The 23,497-nt window shown below is 44.0% G+C and overlaps 4 protein-coding genes across 4 annotated transcripts; 1 reads left to right on the top strand and 3 right to left on the bottom strand.

The window, feature by feature from the left end:
- Positions 1–1,507: 1,507 nt before the first annotated feature.
- LOC100827892 (non-structural maintenance of chromosomes element 4 homolog A) lies at positions 1,508–5,213 on the top strand. The gene is made up of 7 exons (XM_003571168.4): positions 1,508–1,864; positions 1,949–2,029; positions 2,866–3,106; positions 3,207–3,303; positions 3,951–4,167; positions 4,256–4,347; positions 4,621–5,213. Exons 1-7 carry the CDS (start codon positions 1,738–1,740, stop codon positions 4,849–4,851), a joined length of 1,086 nt encoding a protein of 361 aa, XP_003571216.1. The 5' UTR covers positions 1,508–1,737; the 3' UTR covers positions 4,852–5,213.
- A 2,583-nt stretch (positions 5,214–7,796) lies between these two features.
- LOC100823174 (zinc finger CCCH domain-containing protein 14) lies at positions 7,797–11,128 on the bottom strand. Its single transcript, XM_014900425.2, has 4 exons — positions 11,067–11,128; positions 10,672–10,982; positions 9,767–9,824; positions 7,797–8,718 (listed from the first exon to the last, which is right to left on the bottom strand). The coding sequence occupies exons 1-4, from the start codon at positions 11,111–11,113 to the stop codon at positions 8,085–8,087; spliced, it is 1,050 nt and encodes a 349-aa protein (XP_014755911.1). The 5' UTR covers positions 11,114–11,128; the 3' UTR covers positions 7,797–8,084.
- A 1,475-nt stretch (positions 11,129–12,603) lies between these two features.
- LOC100825722 (zinc finger CCCH domain-containing protein 14) lies at positions 12,604–18,365 on the bottom strand. The gene is made up of 6 exons (XM_010235666.3): positions 18,206–18,365; positions 17,817–18,097; positions 15,844–15,904; positions 14,864–15,282; positions 14,396–14,456; positions 12,604–13,544 (listed from the first exon to the last, which is right to left on the bottom strand). The coding sequence occupies exons 1-6, from the start codon at positions 18,250–18,252 to the stop codon at positions 12,767–12,769; spliced, it is 1,647 nt and encodes a 548-aa protein (XP_010233968.2). The 5' UTR covers positions 18,253–18,365; the 3' UTR covers positions 12,604–12,766.
- An 855-nt stretch (positions 18,366–19,220) lies between these two features.
- LOC100823269 (zinc finger CCCH domain-containing protein 14) lies at positions 19,221–21,908 on the bottom strand. The gene is made up of 3 exons (XM_003571156.3): positions 21,709–21,908; positions 21,081–21,141; positions 19,221–20,239 (listed from the first exon to the last, which is right to left on the bottom strand). Exons 1-3 carry the CDS (start codon positions 21,773–21,775, stop codon positions 19,465–19,467), a joined length of 903 nt encoding a protein of 300 aa, XP_003571204.1. The 5' UTR covers positions 21,776–21,908; the 3' UTR covers positions 19,221–19,464.
- Between the last annotated feature and the right edge of the window lie 1,589 nt (positions 21,909–23,497).

Genomic DNA, 23,497 nt, shown 5'->3' with positions numbered 1-23,497 from the left:
TTGTTGCATTCCGGCGACACACCAGATGGAGTTTGTGGGATGAAGTCGAATTTTGTTTAAAGGCTAATGCAGGGAAAATTTTGAACGGAATGGAATATACTCCCTACAAATTCACATCACTTATTTTTGGACGGAGCGAGTACAGAAATTCTTCATTGATGTTGCGGTTTGTCGTTATACATAACAGAATAGGAATGAATTGGAGTAGGCCTCGACCGAGGTCAACATGTGGGTTCGAAAACACCATTCGGAACTGGGGGCAGCATATTGGTTCCTAGGAGTTTAAAAGAGACGGTACATTCACAAAAATATAATTCAAATGCTCTATTTTTTTATTCCACTACAAGAGAGAGAGAGGGAGAGAGACGTAGACAGACATTTTCATCAACAAAAAAGCAGTTATGGATCCTGGAAAAAGAAAGCAAAACTCAGAGCTTCTAAAAAACAGTAAGAACTAAGCTTGTTTTCAATACAAGACTAAAACTTATTTTCAATGAAAAATTAATTACGCACATCTACATGTGTTTCTTACCATTCTTGATATATTTTTGTTTCATCCCAAAGCTCCGTTGCGGGGAGGAGCCTATTGTCTCATGTGTGCTCATGCACCCCGATGAATATTAAAAATCCAAATTCTATTTACAAATGTTAAAAATTATAAAGAAAAGAATGTGAGTACATATTTGAGCATTTTCACATGCTTGTAAATTCCCATGTTAAAAAGGAAAACAGATTTCAGGGCTTTTAGAAGCAATTTCTTAGTGCAAAACTCGTCTTTCTTTACACAATTCACAAAACCAATCGATTTTGTATGAAAATTTACATACACACACAAGACTAGAACACTACATGTGGAATTATTCTCATTTTTAAATATTTTTTTTTTACTCAGGTGCTCCTTTGAATTTCTTTAGCCCAAAACTATCTCACAAGTTTTTTGCTAAAGTTTTGGTTGTCAAGATTTGGCCTAGCAAGGAAAAAAAAACTAGAATTGGATATTGATCATTCGCTTCTCAATATTTTGGCAACCATCCAAACAAGATCTACTAAAAATTTAGCCATGAATAAAAAAACAGTAGAGTTAATTTTGGTAATCAACCAAACACCCTCTAAATTAAATTACGAGAGGAATGAAATCTTGCTGCTGGCCAAAACCTACGGCTAGCCGCCGAGCCCCGAAACCGAAAGTTCACTCCAAATCGGGAGCGGGAACCAAATGCTTAGATCCCAAGTAGATACGGTCCACAAACCTGACAACACTGACAGATAGGTCCCACCTAATGATCCACATAGCGAGTCCACCGAACCGGTTCCACAATCGCCCAGAGACCGGCTAAACCCAACGCAGAGTCACTGACAATCAGGTCCCAAGGGAAAGCAAAAAAAAAAAGGTCTGCCACACCCGCGTCCACCCTCACCCCCTCACTGCAGAGTAGGCCCAGACGAACGCCCTCAGTTCCTTCCACGGGAAGTTCTGGGGTTCACGGGGTCGGACGAAAGGGGAGACGGAGAACCTTGGCTGCCTGCCGCCCGCGACAGCGAGATTTCAAATCCCAATCATCCCAGCCTCCTCTTCTTATTCCCCCCGCCCCCAAAATTTGGCGGAAATTTTCCATTCCCCACGCGCGCTTCCGCTCCCCCGTCGCTCTCTCGGCCGCGCCGCGCTCTAGGTAAGGTTTGGGAACTTGGGGACTGGTTTACGGGCTAGGGTTTGGGACCCGCTAGATTTGATTCCCCATGGCGGCGCCGGCGGCGGGGGCGGAGGGCCCCGGCGATGCCGACGGCGGAGGCCCGCGGCAGCAGGGTTTGGCGGAGCGGCGGATGCTCCGGTCGCGGTACCTCGCCATGAAGAACCTCATCAGCGGTACGACTCCTCCTGTTCGGGTCCCCTTTCGGGGTTGGGTGCGGTGTGATTCTGAGTTGTTTTGTTTTGTGTGGGTGGATGCAGAAGAGAAGGATGACTTGGCGAAGGAAGATTCGGACAAGTTCACGTCCATCATCACGCAGGTGGAGAGCCTGCACGAGCTTGGTATGATCACGAATCTTCGAGCCGCGATATTGTTTCCTCAAATAGATGGATGATTTGGGGGCTAGGAATAAAGAAAGAAGCATTTAACTCTTTTTAACTTGGTTTGCCACTCTGTCTAAATTGGGTTGTTGCAGTTAGAAGTTGTAGTCTGCAACAAGTGAAACTGAGAAAGTTTCTAGTTTGTAAATTGTAATAGATTCGGATACTTAAACCTTACTGTATCAAATTGGCAACTTCTCTAGACACCAAATGGGTAAAGGATTCAGATAGTAGATATGGTATCTACGATCCTATCCATGTTTCCTTACTACTGTTTTTTTTTAATTATTAGACCAACCTAATGATACTATCTTAAGGTTCATGCGCTTCTCATAGAATGTGTATCCAGAACATACGCCTTACTTTATTTTAGAGTTTTCTGAAGTATCGTTTTATTTCTGCATCACACAGTAGGATGGAGTTGAATATAGCAATGCGCATCATAAATGGACAGTGGAGTTTGACTCTGCTGGTTGTTCTTGCATGCTCCCGTGGAACACATGTTCGTTCATCTTGTTGCTTAATGCTTGTCTGTTTGTCTGCACGATTACATTTCTAGGTGAATTTTTCTTCATCATTGGCATACCAATACTAGAGCTCAGGGGTGTTCAGATGAGGGGGCTTTTGGAAATTTTGGGATTAGACTAAATCCAAAGGACTGAATCCAAATCCCTCTTGCCTATCTGAATAGGCCCTTACAGCCAAATGATGCCTTTTTATGCTATGTTTTACTAGTTATAACTTCAAATATTGATGCTATATGAAAACACAAAATGAGGTGTCCTTCTACACTGCAGTGCAGAGGCCTAGGGAGCAAATAGCTGATGCAGAAGCTCTTCTGGACATTACGACCACTTTGGTAAAATCTGTGAGGTCCCAATCAAGTGAAGGCATCACGCCTGGTGATTTCGTAACAGCATTGCTGAAGAAATTTGGGCAACAAGGGGGCCTTGATTCTGAGCCTGCCTCATTACGTTGGGCTGACATTGGGTTTTCTGCCTCGCATGTCTTCCAGGCTGTGCCTGGATGCCGCACCATGTAAGTAAGCTCCATTTTATTAGTTATCAACTTTTCCTAATTAGTATTTGCTTGGTAAATGATCAATCATTCAAACCATGCATGCTCTTAATTTTTTCAGGCTTGGACCCATGGATACAGAAGTAAAGCAGCGCAAGGTTTCGGTTGTTAATAGAAAAAGAACTGCAAAGCCAACTGAAAATACTCGTCCTGAAGAGGTATCCACATGCTTTTGTCTACCATAAAGGATATAACAGAGGACTAGTGGTGAATAACATCCATCTGTACATTACTCTCTTGGTTTTTGTTAAATGTCTGTTTGCCTTCTGTTCCATTCCAACCTACTTTGAGGTTGGTTGCTGGTAGCAGATGTGGCACTTTGCCACCATTCATGACTTCATGTTCTTGACAGGCAACGTAGTATGACCAACCTTATTGGTTACTATTGTGTAACCCTTAGTTAACTATATGCTTAAAATTATTGAGCAATTTTTTATTTAAAGGAACGTATGAGACAGTGCCATTCATATTCTCCTACAATCTTCCTTTTTCTGCTATTAAGTTTCTGAGCTGCTAGATAGACTTCCATTTTTTTCGCAGAAATGTGCTTTAGACTTCATTCTTTTTCTTTTGAAAGAAAACTTTCTGGCAAACCCATTACAATTAGGACCTAAATTCGCATCCACAAGGACTTGAGCCTAGGTGGTGGGGCTGTACATCCAATCCCCCAACCACTAGTTTACTTCCTCTAGACTTTATTCTGGACCATATCATTGTTGATTTTGTCGTGAATGTATGATTACTAAACTTGCTGATTGTTTCATCACTTCCAATAAAGGATTTATATCATCACTTCCATATGCAGCTTGCTGATTCCTCAGAGGGAGCAAAAACAGACACTGACCGGAATGTGTCTGTTGTATTTGATATCCTGAGGAAAAAGAAGAGTGTGAGGCTGGAGAACCTTGTTTTGAACAGACATTCATTTGCCCAAACAGTTGAGAATGTGTTTGCACTGTCTTTCCTAGTCAAGGATGGCAGGGTGGCAATAAACATTGATGACAATGGGCACCATATAGTCTGTAAGGACTTTCTCATGTGGTTTCTTGCGCTTTAACTGTAATATATAGATGATTGTGTGTCTAATAATAATTCTATTGCCTCTAACAGATCCAAGAAATGCACCTGCTGCTAGTGCCATAGCGTCAGGAGAAGTCTCCTACAGCCATTTTGTTTTCAGATTTGATTATAGAGATTGGAAGGTATGGTTTCTGCTCGTCTCGTACAATGTTTCAGTATTTGACCTGGATAATCAACCTCATAATGGTGGTGAATTCATGCAAGAGAAGTAGAGAAATTTACAAAATCAGTTAATAAAACTTGATAATCAAACACATCTTTCCAGTTGAGCTTTCCAGAATGACTTGAACCTAAACTAGGAAACCTTTATTTAGTTTAGCATCTTCCATCCACTAGCATAGCATCCTTGAGTCTTGAATAATATGATCTTACCTCCTTTTTTTACCTGTTTCTAGCTAATGAGAGAAGTTGTCGCGGATGGCGAAGAACTAATGCCACACAGAACCCAGGGCAGTCCCTGCAATGAAGAGAACGAACACCTGGAGCAATGTGCCCAACAAACGCCAATCAGGAAACTTTGCCGGAACCGAGGTTTGGTTCTGCAAGAGCAGATGGTTGTTGCGGAGACACCTGAGGCGGACAAGACCTCCTCCAAGCGCAGACGACTTTTTAGAGATCAGAAGTGAGACATTGCCTGGCATGTTTAGCTGCCTGCCTTGTGTTTGTATGTAGAAATATTACCTGTTCTTTTTTAAGATATGTCCTGCCTGATTAACTTATCTCTTGTATAACAGTAGGTGTTGCTTTAGCGCAGCTTGTGCTAGTTCTCTTAGCTTGAGCAGTAGAGATTCCTTCAGGGAAAAGGAAATTTGGAGAACTAGATAAAGCGACTTAAAATAATATGCCTGAAGCCCGTCAAAAGAAAGTGCCTGAATCAGAATTGTATGTCTTCGCTGACTATAGCATGTTAAGGTCGAAATAGTTTGTTTCAAGTCGGAGAAATTTGTCATTCTCTGAAGATAACAAATTGTATTTCGGTGACAGTAAATTTTAGTTGTCTTGCCAATATTGCCGTCTGTACTCTAAAGAGAAGGACAACTTAGTAGCAAATCATACCAACACAACTGCGTTTACAGGACATCTCACCCTTGAACTGGAAATCATCAGTTTAACGACTGGAAACGCATACAATTTTGTGATAGGCATTCTAAACGACCAAGTGATACTTACAAGATCTTAAGAACTTGAGAATCCAGGCAGAAACTTGGAGCAAAGAAGCTACATAGCCCCCCTCTCCAAGTTCCAACGGGACGTGGTACATGGCAAGGATCACAATTCGCAGGCTCTCAAAATGCGCCGGACCCGGGCTTGCGCAGCTCGTCTTGGCCGTGTGGGAAGTGGCATTTGTCGCCGAAGGCGCACGACCCGCCGGCGGCGAAGCCCTCGCACATCCTGGTCTTGAAGCTGCTCCGCGGTCCCATCGGCTTCCCGAGCTCATCCTCGCCGTGCGCGAAGTATCACTTGCATCCTTCCGGGGACTCGTAGTTCTTGCACAGGCGAGTCTTGACGGTGGCAGCTGGTGCAGTCCTAGGTGTCCTGCAGCCAGGAACAGCAGTACGGTCCTCGTTGTCAGCAGAGCGTTGCAACGTGCAATATCGCGAAATGAGTAAAGAGAAAACTGTTTTTCTGATTATTTTTTATTGCAATGAATATTTTCGAAAATTCCAGTCACCTAAAATCACGTACGGAGTACTCTGAAAATTGAAAGTGTGCAACCTTGTGGAAAATCTTTGTGCCATTTCAGTCTAGGTTATTTATGAAATGACTTGAGATGTGAATATAGTTGGATTTGAACCAAATAATTGGACATGCAACTGATATTTTAAGAAAATTCCAGAAAATCATAAATAGTACTTCCTCCATTCGTTAAAAATTGGCATATTAGTTTCCATTAAGACAAGACTTTGACCACAAATTACTATGTCAATGTATGTTTATATGGCATGAAATTAGCATTGTTAGATTCGATATAAAAAATGCTTCATGATACTTATGGTTTCACGTAGTATAAACCATATTTTAACATAGTAATTAATTTGTGATCAAAGTCTCGTCTTAATAAAATCTAATATGCCAATCTTTAAGGAATGGAGGGAGGATATACAGAAAAAAAGAAAAGATCCATCTTATTCTAAACCGTAATGTAATAAATAATCTAATGGGAGCGACAAGTATCATACGAGATGGTGCTGTTGTGTCGTTGTTACCGGGAAATGGAACAAAGGTAGGAGAGATGGGCATGGTAAGTTGGTGTAACCTGTTTTTGACGCACGCCTTCGATTTGCTTCCTGCGCCGGTGCGAGATGGCTCCAATACAGTCGCTTCCGATCCCCACAACAACGCCGCTGCCGCCTGAACCTCGTCCTTGCAGGCGGTGATGCCAGCGGGCAGCTCGTCGCGGCGGCAGGACTCCGATGAGCCGTGGCGACAAACGGCCAGCAATGCCTCCCTCAAGTATGTCGTCCTCCTTCTCCTCCTCCTCCTCCTCTCTACATGAACAAGACTGGTTAGTGTCAGGAATTAAGAGTAAATTGTACAAAGACATGTATGCAGAGGCTCTTGTAACAAGAAACCACAAATCCAGAGACTTTTAACTGGTACCCACAACATGAATACTAATTTGTAACAAAAAACCACGTCAGTGACCGGTTTGGCCAACTTAATGGCCGTGGCCCACATGTCATACGCACGAGCCGATTATGTGGCTGGCAGCTCAATCCCGGCCCTTCTAGGCGGCTCGTGTGTATGACATGTGGGCCACGGCCTATTAACTTATCCAAACCAGCCACTTACGGGTTTTTTGTTATTCATTAGTCCTCGTGTCACCGGTATCAGTTAAGAAAACCTGGATTCGTTATTTTCTGTTACAAGAGCCGCTGGTCTTTATGCAATTTACTTCAGGAATTAACCATCAAATACGCGGCCGGCGAAAACATGCAAACACGTACACGCCTGCGTAGAGAAATACGACCTCGGAGCATCGGGAGGGTTGAAGCTCGCCATCCCTCTCGCATCCCTCTCGCCGGCGGCACCTTCTGTAAGCATCCGCAGCCACAAATGGATACCGGTTGAGCTGCCTGCTGCGGGTCACCTTCAACTCCCCGCCTCTCCATCTTCCCAAAGTCATTCTTTTTTTTTTTGACAGCAGTCATTCAATTTTACGGGAGGAGGAGAGTCCGCGGATGCGTGTCAACAGCAGTCGAGACCGACCGTGTGATGAGCAGGACATTTTGAGATTACGGAGAAAGAGTATCGTATTGTTTTCACGGAGGTGATTTTCCTCTTTTACGGAGAAAATATTGTTTTCACGGTGCGGCTGTCCTGGGAGTTTCATTGCTTGGTGAGCTCAATACATATATAACGCTGTTGTTAGTTTAGATTTCTGTACGGAGGGAGGCTTTGATCGCCATTGTAAATGTTGGAAGGGTTGGCCAAGTCTGATTAAATTGGAGAAACTGTTTCTCAACGTATTCTGATCGATGCCTTGTGATGTCTGATCAGCTAAGCTACAAATTCCATGCGGGTGGAGCAGTGGCTCCATGGAGCTACCAAATATTTTCCTTCTGTGAGCTGTATAGAGCAAACAGAACCAGATCCATTTGGATTTTTTTGAAGCAACCACCATGAATGAGATCGTCAGAAACACAAAATTACATGGGTGAAACTTCGCTCAAAGCAGCAGAACGCCAAAACTACAGCAACACATCGTCACAGATTCACAGGCGAAAAGAGTAATAACCTAACTGACGGGGCCAAATTGAACAAGCCTGAGAAACACCACAAATATGATGCGACTTGAAATCCCAAGCAAACTCATCACCAGCCCTCAGGCCTCAGGCATAGTTACATCCATGGGTCTTCACCAACCACCAGGCCGATCTCGAGGAGCAATAGCTGGCTTGCGCAGCTCACTCATGCTGTGGGCAGAGCGGCAATTGTCACCATAAGTGCATGATCCTCTGGCGAAGTGCCCGCAGAGCTTGGTCTTGAAGTTGCTTGCTGTCTCGCTGCCGATGCCGATCAGCTCCATGACCATGGTGCTTGCCTTCTTGATCTGATCGAATGTGCCCTGAAGCTCGACATTTTTCAATTTGCTGTCTGATTCGTGATGTTGGATGCGCACCTTGGCACCACTGTCCCGGGATATCTGCTTTATGTTGACTCCACCCCTCCCGATGATGGCACCTGCGAGGGATGCGGCAACACTGATCTTGGCTGTTGCAGAGGCGCCGAAGCTTGCCGCAGAGACCGTGCCATGGATGGGTGCTTGTTGAGGCGTGCAGTGATCGGTGGGCCTTTGCTCCCTGAGTAGTGGTACTGAGTTGTCCTTGGACATATACTTGCCAAGCTTCCTCTCAGCAGTTTGTGTAAGCGAGTCATCAGGAACAGCAGGTCCCCATGATATACTTCTTGGAGGATCTGCAGGAGCCTGGTAGCTGCCAGGGAAGTAATGGATGAAGCGGCAATTCTCACCAAAGCAGCACCCAGCAGTGCTGCACGACGAGAATATCATGTGGGTAAGTAACTGAACAAATGAAGATGTGTTTTAGGTGAAGAATTGGTAGCATAACTATTCATTATCTATTAAAAAAACATGCAAGGAGACACCCAGTACCCTCTGAGTAGAATAAAGTAACAAAGTTTGTGATGCAGCTAGGAGTAGAATACATCGTATCAAACATTGCCTTAGCTACTAGCTAGACACTAGAATCACAATTCAAAGATCTATCATACAAGTTAAGCCAACTCAAGACCTATTGATTACGGCTAACATTCAAATAGAAAGATTTCATCCCTTATTCATCATATTCTTGACAGCATTCATGAAGAAATTCATGATTTTTCTGTAAAGAAACTGATATTCACTAGTAAGATTCAGACATCGAACTTAAAAGCACCAAGAATCATGAATTATATGATTATGAGTATCAAGTAGTATAGCAGACAAACAAAATAATCTAGAGTGAATTTTCCTGAACTTAAGGCATAATGTAGACTGAATACCATATTCTGGAGTAACTCACTAATAAGTTTCTTGTTCTCAAATGTTGAGCTTAACAATATCTTCTTGCTAACAATTGGTCTAACCATATAGCAGTAAAATTGTTACGGCATCAACCTGATGTTAGGACAAATGTCATACATTAGGATGGTCGATGCGGCAGAAGTACAAAATGGGAATTCAAATGCAGCTTCAAGTCACGTCTTCAATCTTATTATTTTCTCAATTTAACCAGATGATACTGCATATTGATAAAAGTTACTGACTTATTACCGTTCATCTGTGAGTTACTTATAGAATGTCCATGCACAAATTGTTGTGGCATCTACGACAGATTCAATGTGATTTCGCACAACCTTCTGCGTTACCATTTTACTCCACTGACTTAAGCTCGGTTTAGGGATAACCATGCTTCACAACCTTGCATGACTAATTTGTTAGCTACAAATACATTTTTCAACAAATAATAATAACGTTGAAACAATAGCTATGCAGAGTAAATGTCACCGGGCAGAAATCATATTAAGTTGGACTGTAACCTGAAAAATCTGGTGCATGGCCATTTGCTTCGTGCACCGGTTTGGGATGACTCCGGCTCTGTTATATACCAAATTAATCATGCACACCAAGTTACTAGAGCAGAGAACACAAAAGAAAACTAGTAACCATTCACTAAGAAAGAGCAATGCATTTGTTGAATAATGAAGTTCAATATAGTACACTGTATGAAGTGTTAAATTACACACGAAGATTGGAAAAACTAAAGCAACTCCGAGCTTCTAAATTTGTAATCCCCATTGGCCAATGAAACCCTAAAATTTACCCACCAAGAAGCCAAGATTCCGTAATCGGATCACAGTGGCTTCCTCGAAACCCCCTAAACGCTAACAGAGAATAAGCCAAACCCAATACCACCGAGATGCTATACCCACAGATTAGTGGTATGGTGGGCGGTGGCTGTTGTCGCGTGGGCGATCGATCGCGCGACATTTTTTCCCCATTTCCATTTCTTAAAATTCGAACACGAAACTTTGAAATCCCAAATTAGAGGGGTTCTGGCCACCAAATTTTCAAATAGGCGATTCACAGTTCATCTAATGGGGGACTGCAACATCAAATTGGTGAGAACAAACCAAAAACACCTCAACAACCAAATCAATTCGCAGAAACTAAGGGTCCGGAGTCCGGCGGCAGCTCCGCCCGCTCTCCGGACGACGCCCACAGCGGCGCATCTCCTCGACGCGGCGGGGGGATTAGGTGTGGCAGGTGGAGAGTCTCGGACTCGGAAGAGAAGAAGAAGAAGAGACGGCGGGTGTCGAACTGTCGATACCTAAGAGTTGGTATGTGCGCGAGATCGGTTTCTGGAGGACGACCTCTAGATAGGCGAGGACCCGCCCGAAGACCAAACGACAAGGAAGCCATTTTCGCGAGCCGAGTGACTCACCTCGCGGGCGCTGGGAGGAATCCTCTGCCGCCCCATGGCCGTGGCCGCCGCGTGATGCATCCGAGCGAGGAACCCACTTCCACGCCGCCGGGCTCCGCGCGCCCTTGCCATCCTCGCCGGGGCCAAGCTGATCACTCAGGGACAGCATCCGCCCGCACCACAGGCTCAGGAGGGACACGGAGGCGTCGAAGCCCGCGGGAAGCTTGTCGCCGTGGCGGCAGGCCTCCGAGCCGCCGACTGCGAGCAGGAACTCCCTCGTGTACGTGACCCTCTTCCTCCCCGTCGCGCTGTCTTCGTCGTTCCCCTCCTCCCTGTCAATAAATCACCGGCCGGCGGAGGCGGTTAACACAATCGCGGTGCCCACATTCGCATGCAGCAATGCAGCATATACGCACCTCGGCTTGGTGGTGGAGTCAACACCACGGCGGGGCCCCGAGCTCATCTCGCCGGCGGCGGCGGCGACAGCAAGTTGAATAATGTGGATAGAATTAGGCTTGCCGGCTCATGCCACGCTCCTGGCTACGGCGCGTGTATGCGGACTAGCCGGAATCTTCTACTGGTAGTTTTTATTTACAGACGGGGGTTCCCTGCGACAGAAATAAGAGGAGGAAGAAGAAGAAGTACGGGCCACGCGGCCGATGACCTCACCTGCCAGGCCAAGAAGTCGAGCAGACGTATGGAAGCGTCCTAGCTAGAGTCAAGCAATAGGACCCTTACCTTGCCGTTCATTGATTAGAGGGGAGTATGAACAAGCGATGCGCCAATGCCCCTTCACCTGGGATGTGGCGTCTAGCGGGCGCGCAATTTTCCAACTCCCCAGGAGAATGCATTTGTTTAATGTATGAAATGGGCACAGACGTTCAGGTTGGCAGAGGAAAGTTCAAGTTGAAGAAGGTTCAGAAATGTGTGCTAACAACGTGAGGATACGAGGAGAATTACACCATCACAAGAAATTCCAAACTAGACAAAAAAAAAAAAAACTGAACGGGCAGGTGTTCTGCCTTTGCATTAAGAAGAGGAAATTACCGTAAAACAGTTACAGGGTTCGAGAAAACAGGAAAATAACCGATGCTAACACAACATAGCTCGGCTGTACAAGAACTAAAACTATCTCCCATGCGCTCTTTCAAACTCGTCGATGTGATCTTTGATTTGCTCTTTCAGAGAGCTTGGAACTCTTCTCTTTCCCTCAAAAGTTATTCTATTTCTTTCTTTCCAAATATTCCAGACAACATATGTGGCCACTGTTATCTCCTTTAAGCTAGCATTATTTCTAGCGCCTCTGGACAACTTAAGCCACCAGCAATTTTTAACTGTCGTTGCATTGACAGCCTGAGCCGCTCTTTCATAATCGCGAGTGAAGAACCACCAAACTTCCTTAGCATATGGACATTTCAAGTGCTTCGCCGATTCAATGGTTTGATCACAAAATAAACACTTGTCGCTGTGTGGCCAAGCCCTCGCTCGAAGCCTATCAGCCGTCCATAGTCTGTTGTGAACCAGGAGCCACAAAAAGAATTTTATCTTCCCTTCCGCTTGAATAGACCATGTCTTCTCAAGATGGGGTTGCTGAATTCTTGTCCAGAATTGGAAGTACTTCCCACTCATGTCTATCTTCCACTTAATTTCATCAGACGCATTGGCCAGCACCAAAGCATGTGTTTTTTCCCCAGTTTTTAATACTCCCTCCGGCCGGAATTACTTGTCGAAATATTACATGTATCTAGACACTTTTTACACATAGATATATCTTTATTTGGACAAATTTGAAACAAGTAATACCGGTCGGAGGGAGTATATACAAAATGGATATGGCCGGACGTTTCTGCCTATGGATTTCGAACAAACTGGCCGTCACAAAACTTTGGGCAAAGAAGAGCAGAATCAACAAGATATCAGTAAAATCACAGGGCCAACAGAACAGGCTGAGAATTTTTCTGGGAATAAGATGCAATATGAATTCCATAAAATTGATGGCATTAAGCCCAGGCACAGACAGAAATTCATTATGAGCCCTCAAGTTTACAGTTACATGAACTAATTAATCACTAAAAACCACATGGATCTCACTGCTACAAACCTGGATGGATGGACCTCACACAGCAGCCGACTTGCGCAGCTCATTTTCGCCATGGGCAAAGCGGCATTTGTCATTATAAGTGCATAATCCTCTGGCGAAGTTCTCACACAGCTTGGTCTTGAAGCTGCTTCGTGGCACTCCACCAATTAGGTGACTTCCTCCAGCTGAGTTCCTGCCCGGTGGAGGGGCATTGTTGACGCCAAAGCTGACAATCAACTCCCTGACCTTAGTGCCAGCATTCTTGATCTGATCAAATGTGCCCCGAAGCTCAATGTTTTTCACGCTGGCATCTGACTCGTGATCCCGGATGGCCAGCTTGGCACCGGTGATTTGGGATATCAGCTTTGTGTTCATTCCACCTCTGCCTATGATGGCACCTGCAAGGAATGCATCAACACTGATCTTGGCTGTGGCAGAAGCTCCGAAGCTTGCTGGAGTGAACATGCCAGGGTTGGGCATTGCCGGAGGTGCAAAGTGACTGGTGGGCCTTGGTCCCATGTGGGGTGGAACTGAACTGTCCATGAAAGTATGCTTGCCGAGCTCCCTCTCAGCATGTGCAAAGTGGCACTTATCACCCCATTTGCATCCCTCCGCAGTGTTATAATTTCTGCACAAGCGAGTCTTGACAGTTGATGTAGAAGGGCCATTGGGAACAGCAGGTCTCATTGGCATTATTCCTGGAGGATGAGCAAATGTTGGGCCACCCAGGATGCTCATGTTTACTATAGCCTGGTAGCCGCCAGGGAAGTGATGGAGAAAATGGCAACCCTCACCAAAGGGACAACCAATGGTACTGCATATTAAAAAAAAATTAGAGCAAAAAAAAAGTCCTTACTGCAGAACTGACTAGCTAAAAAATTTACTACGACTGCAACTGATATTTAGTCACAAGATTCAGACATGTTAATTTCGTAGCCAAAAGCCTCGTTAATATGATTACAGGTGACAATAGCATCTGAAGAACCAAAAACATTCTAGGGCGAATTTTGATGAACGTAAGACGCATTGTGGTCTACTATCAGAACAGACAACTGAAGCAAAGTTCTAGCATGACTACATGTTCCTAAATAACGTGGCACTAATCTACATTTCAAAACTTGAGCTTAGAATGTCTGTTGCTAACTATTGTTCTGGATCATAAGCATAAACTTTGTTACTGCCTCATCGTTAGCAATTACAAGCCTGGTAAACAAGCTACTGCTTAGGAGCATATAATTTCCAACCATATAGAAAGATTGTTCCTGCACATGTACCAAATATCTGAATAATCGACTCTTGAACAATAGCTACGAATGATATACAGGTGGGAGAATTCACGCTCCCGAGTCATATATTCAATCTCCTCTCCTCAATTTGATCAGATGAGGCTAAATCATGATGTTACTGACTTGTTGTTCGTCTGAAAAGCATTCCTATACTGTTGCTTCACTTTCACAGATTGAAAGTGACTTTGCACAGCACAACCATGCACATTCAAATTTTAATGCAGAGGAAGTTCTTAAACTTGGATTAGTAGAACCTGTAGCTCAATCTTGCATAACCGATATCAAGAAATTCTCTCATAAATAAAAGTAAAGTTTTAACTAAATAATTGATATGCAGAATAAATGCTACCAGGTGGAGTTCATTTTAAGTTGGACTAACCTGAAAAATGTGATGCATGGCTTAGATTTGCTTCCTACGCCGGTTTGAAATGACCGTGATCCTGTTACATCAAATTAATTATGTGTGGTAAGTTAAGACAGCTGTTGATTTACTAATCTCGGTGCATACAAGAATATTAATACGCCATTGAGTAATCTTACAATACGGTGTACTAATCGATGTATAGGCCACTGACTTCATCTTATACTATCCAATACTCAGAGCCTCGCTCCAATCTTGCAAATTGTTGTGTAGGGAACGGAAAACGCTAGAAAGGAAAATGTAGCAAGCTCTACTTACAAATCCCCAAAAAAACTAGCACACGGGGAACAGAAAATATATATTAAGTACTCGCTCCGATCCATGTCGGAGATTTAGTAGAAAGTTAATACAACTTTGTACTAGGTCTCCGACACTTATTATGGATCGGAGGGAGTACTACATATCTCATCAGGCCACTCGACTCACCTCGCCCCAGGGATATCAGTTTCACATTATCTCTGCCCCTCCCGATGATGGCATCTGTGACGGCTGCATCGACACTGATTTTGGCTGTTGCAGAAGCGTCGAAGCCCGCCATGGCAGGGTTCCGCATTGGTTGAGGTGCATAGTGACCCGTGGGCTTTTCATCGATGAGTGGTGGAGTAGATTTGTCCATGGACCTTGGCTTGTCGAGCTCCTTCTCATTGTGTGCAGAGTTGCATGGGGGAGCTTTAACGGTTGGTGTAGGCAGGCCATCAGGAACAGGAGGTCCCGTTGGTATACTTCCTGGAGGATGCTCAGGAGCAGTGGGACTACCCAGAACTCTTACATCCGCAACAGTCTGGTAATCGGCAGTGATGTTATGGATGAAGAGGCAGTTCTCACCAGAGCGACAACCAGCAGTACTGCAAGATGAGAATATCATGTAGGTAAGTAACTGAACAAACAAAACATGATCTTTAAGTTGCAGAACTGCCTCACAGCATAAGTAGACACCCGATTTCCACTGTCCGCAGATAACAGGAAAACAAAGTATCCAGGTTTGTAATTCAGCACACCAAACATTGCCGAACTACTCGAAATTCAATCAGACGAGTTCAGAAAATTCAAGAGCTATTAATAGCACTACAAGTCAAGCAGCAAGATCTCATGCCTCATCGATCACATCCTCGACGCCATCAGTGATCATTAATACTTCAGGGTACTTCTGTAAAAGCACTGACATTCACTAGCAAGATTCATACATCAAGAACTTCAAGAATTATGATTACAATTTACAAGTAAAGATAGCAGCTGAAAAGGGATATTTCCCTAGAAATGTAAAACGTTTCAATGAAAAACTACATTCTGCTTCAATCTATAAGACGCCATGGCAGTTCAAATGGATCTGGAAGAATGTCTAATAAATCGATACAGAGGGAGAATATCTAAGCAGAGTAAATATTCATAATAAGTTGGATTGTAACCTGAAAAATTCGGTGCATGGCTTCGATTTGCTTCTCATACCGATTTGAAGTGCATCCGGTTCTGTTACAGCAAATTAATCATGCGCAGCCAGTTAATAGATTGCTTAATATAAGTGCAGAAGAGTAAAAAATAAGAACGCCTTGGACTGATGCAGCACGGCGCATTTCATTGACTGATGGTGTACTCTGTAAATCATGGTGCATTCTTAAGTACAGAGAACACTCCCTTTAACTCGTATTATCCACCGGCGACCTGAGCCGCAGCTAGGGTTAGCCGCAGGGGCACGAGGGTGGCGGAACGGCGAGGCGGCGGCAAGATATGAATAAACGTGGGCCGAGAGTGCGCGCAGGGGAGTCACAGCGGCGCCGGTGATTTTGGGTGCAGGGGGGCGAGCGAGAGAGAGAGAGAGAGTATTGGGGACGGAGTGGAGAGAGACGGAGTAAGAAAAATGTGCGTTTCTGGGTGCAACCGTGTGTTCGTCTGCGATTTATCCGTTCTAGGTGTTCTGCCTGTCCCAAGTCAAAATTTCTAAATTTTGATAAAATTTGCAGAGATACGCACGTACTATAATTTATAATTCCATCCATTTCAGTTTACTGGGTCGTTCATTCTAGATTCCTGACTTCACAGTATGGGGCCAATCTCTTGATTCCTCTGCTACGAAGTGAGTGTGTTCCTCACTTTTGATAAAAACGATAACTTCATTTACTCTCGAGAATTGCGAGAAGAGAAAACCGTCTGCTGGTTTTTTTTAGAAAAAAGGATGCTCCTTCATCCTCGGTCAACGTGCAGCCTTTCCTCCTTGAGGCCTTCACAATGTTATCGGTCCATACTTCACCTTTTTACTGTCATTTTACATCGATCCTTGTTGTGCATTTATGTCCAGTGTGTATGCACCGATGCATACTTAAAAAATGGAACCCACGTCAAATAAAATAACACAGTTTATGTAAAATCCGTTGGACATATGGGGTTGGACTATTGCAGTCTGGGCATGGACCGATCCCCCCCTCACCGAATATGATATTTTATTGTGCAGCTCATACTTTGCATCGATCCATCTACATGCTCCGGTTCATGTTTTTCTCTGCTTGCTTCGCCCTTCTCCAGTGATATGGTCCGGGTCATACATGCCAAAAGTGAAGTTTGCTTTGGTCAAAAGACCACACTATGGAAGGCCTAATTGTGCCATCTATTGAAAAGGTATTGCGCGATACATGTATCCCTCCTAACTCAGCACCGCCAGGGAAAACGTGTCGAGTCGATAAAACATGCATGTATCCCTCCTCCTTAATTTAGGTGAAAAAATAGGTGGAATTCGTGCCCTGGTTATGCTAATTTGAAATAACGGACAGTAAACTGAAATGGAGAGCCAAATAACTAGACCTCGGCATGGGTGGCCTGATCTGGATGGCCCGGCACAAAGCCCGACGTCTTAGGCCAGGCTTCATTTTAAGCCAAAAGTCCAAAAAAGGCCCGAATAAAGTAAATATAGTTTTTTAATAAATAAAAAATAGGCATAAGAATCATTTCATACCCTAAAAATGATCAACTAGATTTTTTTTTAATGCTACCGAGCTTTATGAAGTCAGGCCCAAAACCCGGCCCGGCACGTTGTCATCTGCCCTCAACTTGTCCAAATTACTCCTAGAAATAGCCTCATTCCTATATTTTTTCTGAAAATTTGGACAAGAATTTTCGAGTTTCAAACTAGAGGGGTTTTTTCTCTCTTTATCTGCGAGGAAAATTAGAGGGGTTCCCATCACCAAAAATTTAAACCGAAGATTCAACCTGATGGGGGTCCCAACATCCAAAAAGTTTCGTTTCTAGAAAAACCCATCCAATTTTGTGAAAATATCAGTTGACATGATCTTATTAAGGGCCTGAACCCTGAAGACGAAACGAGCGACAACGAAGCCGGGCCAGTTTGGAGCTTCCTTACTTTTCATTTCGGATCAGAAGACTAGCTCACCTGGCGCGCCGACCGAGCTTCCCGCCGCCGTGCCGTCGCCGCCCTCTGTAGTCCTCTCCCCCTGCAGCTGGTCCGTCGTCGTCGCTGCCGTCGGGTCCATGCTCCAGAGCTGCATGCCCGCCATGATGAGCACGGAGGCGCGCATGTCGGCGGGCAGCGGCTTGCCGCGGCGGCAGGCCTCCGAGCCGCCCACGGCCAGCAGGAAATCCCTCGAGTACTTGATCCTCATCCTCATCCTCGCGCCGCCGCCGTTCCCCTCCTGATCCCTCGCACTGACGACTCTGCCGCCAGTAAGATCGATTGATTATAATTGTATAATTAGGAACCAAATTTATGCACGTTGGATCGATCGATTTGTTAGCAGGTCGATAAAGATCGAATATGCATACCTCGTGACGAAGGAAGTGGCAGCATCGCGAGGCCCCGATGAGCTCATCTGGATCGTCCCCAAAGCATGGCGGATAAACCAAGTTGGATAATCTAGAGGCTAGCTCATGCCTCGCTGGAGTAGCTAGCTCCTAGTACAGCTATCTGCCCCAAAAGAAGAAGAAGAAGAAGAAGAAGAAGTCAATCGGTCGAGCTGATTGGTTCAGCTAGCTACATTTGTGCGCGCGCGCTTCTTCAACTTCCGAGGAGTAACTAGCGCATGAGCGTGAATGGCACGGCCGGCCCATTCACATAATTCTTGTCGAAATATTACATGTATTTAGAAGTTTTTAAAAAATAGATACATCTATATCTGAACAAATGTGAGACAAGAATTATGGAACGGAGGGAGTACATATTTTCATAAAAGACATTCGGAGGATTACAATTCTTATGGTTTTTTTTTCTTCTTGAACCCTTTGGATTATTAAAAAGATTGATGAGTATCAAATTCCAGGTGGAATGCTTTCATATCCATGCAATTCGTAGTACTCCGTAATTAAAATATGAGCTCAATTCTCATTTTATTTTTCTCCGCTGGGCCGTCCAATGCACTCTCACTGTCGCTCTCTTCAAACCGCCTTAATCATCTCTCCTCGTTAATTATGAGTCACGCAGCAAAAAAATAAAATCGAACTCATTGAACATGATGTCCTGTATTTTTTTTACTCCATATTCTTACTTTTTATTATTATTGTGTGAGCACAAACATTACGATTGCAGAAGAAGAATCCAAGGAAAATTCTTAATACTGGGCAGCATTGCGACTCTACAAATTACAGTACTTGCCATTAACGACACCTTGTAATCATTTGGAGTGTTGAGCAACACACAGAAAGTTTAATTTTCAACCTCAACGTTCAGAGGTGATTAAGTTCCGCAATATCAAAGAAAAAATGGTGTCATACCGAAACAGAACGACCCAATATCATCGCAAAATTTCAAGGTAGGAGGCGAGAGACCTAAAGCCGGAAAGCCTTTCAAAGAGACAAAGTTCTAGACATCCAAAATACCGCCGCAAGACAATCAGCACTCAGCAACATTAGCCGAAGAAGAATCGACTACAGTAAAAACACAGGTTAACAGAACAGGCTGAGAAATAAGATGCTATATGAAATCCATAAAATCCATGGCATAAGTCCAAGGACAGTCAGAAAATTCATCGTCAGCTCCAAGTCCAGAGTTACATTGACTCATTGCGACAAACCTGGATGGATGGACCTCACACAGCAGCCGACTTGCGCAGCTCATTTTCTCCATGCGCAAAGTGGCATCTGTCACCAAAAGTGCATGATCCTTTGGTGAAGTTCTCACACAGCTTGGTCTTGAAGTTGCCACCTGGCCCTCCACCACGGTGAGATACTGCAGCTGGGTTCTTGCCAGGTGGAAGAGCATTGCTGCCACTGATGCTGACAATCAAATCTGTGACCATAGCACTAGCATTCTTGATCTGGTCAAATGTACCTTCAAGCTCAATATTTTTCAAGCTATCATCTGATTCATGATCCCGGATGGCCAGTTTGGCCCCAGTGACTCGGGATATCTGCTTTGTGTTGATTCCACCTCTGCCGATGATGGCACCTGCAAGGGATCCATCAACACTGATCTTGGCTGTGGCAGAAGCCCCAAAGCTTGCTGGAGTGACCATGCCAGGGTTGGGCATTGCCGGAGGTGCAAAGTGACTGGTGGGCCTTGGTCCCATGTGGGGTGGAATTGAACTGTCAATGAACGTATGCTTGCCGAGCTCCCTCTCACCATGTGCAAAGTGACACTTGTCACCCCATTTGCAACCCTCTGCAGTATTGTACTTGTTGCACAAGCGAGTCTTGATAGTTGGTGTAGGGGGGGCATCAGGACCAGCAGGTCCCGTTGGCATTCTTCCTGGAGGATGTGCAAATGTTGTGCCACCCAGGTTGCTCATCTTTGCAACAGCCTGGTGTCCTCCAGGGAAGTTGTGGAGGAAATGGCAACCCTCACCAAAGGGGCAACCAGCGGTACTGCACAGCGAGAATATCATGTGGGTAAGCAACTGAATTAACAATATAAGTTGTCCTAATTGAAGACCAACACAACAAGTAATTACATGCGCAGAACTCACAAGATCAGACATGTGAAAAGGAAGCTAAAAGTCTAGAGAATGTAACTACAAGTTTCAATAGCATCTGAAGAACAAAAAATATTCTAGGGTGAATTTGGTGAACATAAGATGCAATCTGGTCTACTATCATAATGGACTGAAGAAATGTTCTATAATAACAACACATTCTGCAATACAATGGAACTAAACTACATTTCAAATCTTGAACTTAATAATGTCTGTCAGTAATAATTGTTCTAGATTATAAGCATTAATTTCATTGCTGCCTCACAGGTAAAAATCACAAGCTTGTGATAACAAACAACTGCTGATGGACAGTTAAATTGTGCCTGCATGTAACAAATATAAGAATAAACAATTAAACAGTATAGGGTATAGGTGGTAGAATTTCAAGTTTCAAATTCCCAGGTCATATATTCAATCTTCTGTTCTCAATATTATCAGATGAGGCTGCATCGCAATATTACTGACTGGTTGTTCATCAGAAAAGCAGTTAAATATCATTATACTGTAGTTGAGCTTTCACAGATTCAAAGTGGTTTTGCACAACCATGCACATTCCAATTTTACTCCAGTAGAAGTTGTTAAGCTTGGATTAGGGAGAACCTGTACATAATCTTGCTTAACCCATTTGTTAGCAACAAGACATTCTTCCATGAATAAAAGTAAAGTTTCAATAAAATAATAGCTATGCAGAATAAAGGTTACCAGTTGCAGTTCATTTTAAGTTGGCCTATAACCTGAAAAATTTGGTGCATGGCTTCGATTTGCTTCCTACACCGGTTTGAATTGACTCCGATTCTGTTACATCAAATTAATTATGTGCGCCAAGTTAATACGTTGTTGATTACTAATCTGAGTACATAAAGAACACTTATATGCCGTTGACTAGTTGTACAACATACTGCATTAATCGAAGTTTCCCAACTCTGACAAATACTAATTGAGTAGGGAAAGGACACTGCAAGCATTAATGCGCAGAATCCAGAAAGGAACAGTAGCGAGCTCTACTCTAATGACGCACTAGTATACAAATTAATTTGCTCGGGTAAAATTACGAATGCCCAACAAGCTAGTAGCACCCAATGAATTGAGAAATTCTAAGCAACTGCGACTCTGCGAGCTGTCAGCCCCTCTAAACCCCTCATCTTAACCCACCAAGAATTACACATCCCATCAGGCCACCTCACCACGTAGCTTCCCCAACAAGCCCCTGAAACCTAACCTCACGGTTGAGAAACTCCGCAACATCCCGGAAGCCCTAAACCCAAAGCTTCATTAGGCAAATCAACCAGGGTGCCCAAGCAAGCCCCACGGTGAAGACGATTTAGGGCAGGTGTAGAGACGGGTGGGTTCCACTCGACTCACCTCGCGCTCGCTTCCCGCCGGTAGATGCGCCGTTGGCGCCGCCCCGCTTGCGGCCGCCGCCTTCCATCGCTGCGTGCCTTTGCGCGCGGCTTCCCTCGCGAGCCTGGTTAGGGTTTGGGCGTCGCGGCGGCGGGGAGGTGAGGTGGGGTGGTTGCAGTGGTGGTATCCGAACGGCACGGAAGGGTGGCGAAAGAGGGCGAGTGGTAGGGCGACGAGAAGCTTAAAAGGCGACCAGGTCGGCTTTAGGTCGGGCCGTTGGGGGCGGGCCGGTGTGGTTCACGGTCGAACCGGACCATAGGATTTTTCCTTTCCTTCTTTAGTTTTGTCACTCCTCTCGTTTCATAAAAAATGGCTTGACTTTGTGAAACGGAGAGGGTTAGCATTTATATGTTGTGTTTGGTTCATGAATGAGGCTGCGTTCGGCGTTACCGTGGATTCTCGTAATCTTTTTTTACTATTTTCTTTTTTCATTATTTTTGTGTTTGGCTAACTAATTTTTTTTTGTTTTTGTGTGTATTTTTCACAGCAGATTATAAAATAAGTTGAGCGTAACACAATTCAGCAATCCAAACTGAGCATAAGCTTACCACGTCTAACTTTAGTTATGCCATAAAAATTTAGCCATGTGTTTGGTCACTGACGCAATTAGGGCATGTACAATGGGGTGACGTCAGTCTTTTCTTAATGTAGGATAATAGCTATGTGGTAGAGTGAGAAGTGAAAATAATTTTATTAGTCTTCTTAGCTAAGAGATGATCTCTTCACAATAAGGATAAGACAAAGAAAAGACTTAATTTTCTTGTCAAATTTTAACTCACTTATGATGCTATTTTGTCCACAGTTGTGACAAAGTTAGTCATCAACCAAACATACCTTTACTATATAAGTATGTTTTTAACAGTGCCTTTACTATTTCACTACGCACTCCTATCTAGTGAATAAGCGTATTCATTGCAAACTATCGTTATGGGTCTTGGATCAAGAACGTAATGTTCAGATCATGTGAGCAACCACTTAAACACGTTTTCTTTTCTTTTTCAAAACAACCCATTAGAGACATGAGGTCTTGGGCTATTTAGTCCTTAAAAAATAAAGGTAGCGGGCAAAAATCATACTTCCTCCGTCCAACAAATGATGTCTCAACTTTGACTAAATTTGAATGCATTTATACACTAACTCATGTCTAGATACATTCAAATTTTGACAAACTTGTGTCATTTTTTTTGGACGGAGGATATCTCGGTAGATATTTATCATTAACGAAAACGCACTTCCTTTTTTAGGGGGAGCGGCACTTCTTTTTTGATAATTTTGTTTTTATTTTAGGGGAATTTTGACAGGCTGCTTTCCCGTCTAATCGAATAGTGGACAACCCAGAATGTTGGGCTTTTAGCCTTTACCCATGCTGCTCCCCATTCAGGCCCAAGACGAGGTCTTAGCCCACGTCCCGTTTCCTCATCATCTTGCGGAACAAGACTAGAATTTCCCCCCTGTTTATTTTTCGACATTAGACTAGAATTTTCCCCTTCTCATTCGGTTGCTGTCGCGGCTAACTAATTTCGTCAAATCTTCTCTCCGTTTCTCTGGCAAAGTCCATGCAAAACTAAATATTTCCACAGAGGTATTGTCATCTCCAATCTGCACCTCACACCAGTAAATTAACCAACTTTTGGAAGGAAACTCTCGGGATCAAATGGCTGGCAGTGGCAGGGTGGCCTCACCGTGTTAGTAGGTGGCAAAAGTGCATTTTTAGAATAGAATATACTCCTGGTTTTCTATACCAGCCAAC

The sequence above is a fragment of the Brachypodium distachyon genome, chromosome 3, assembly GCF_000005505.3.
Source record: "Brachypodium distachyon strain Bd21 chromosome 3, Brachypodium_distachyon_v3.0, whole genome shotgun sequence".
NCBI classification, from domain to species: domain Eukaryota; kingdom Viridiplantae; phylum Streptophyta; class Magnoliopsida; order Poales; family Poaceae; genus Brachypodium; species Brachypodium distachyon.
Note: the sequence above shows the minus strand (reverse complement) of the source record. Positions and strands in the feature narration are given on the sequence as shown.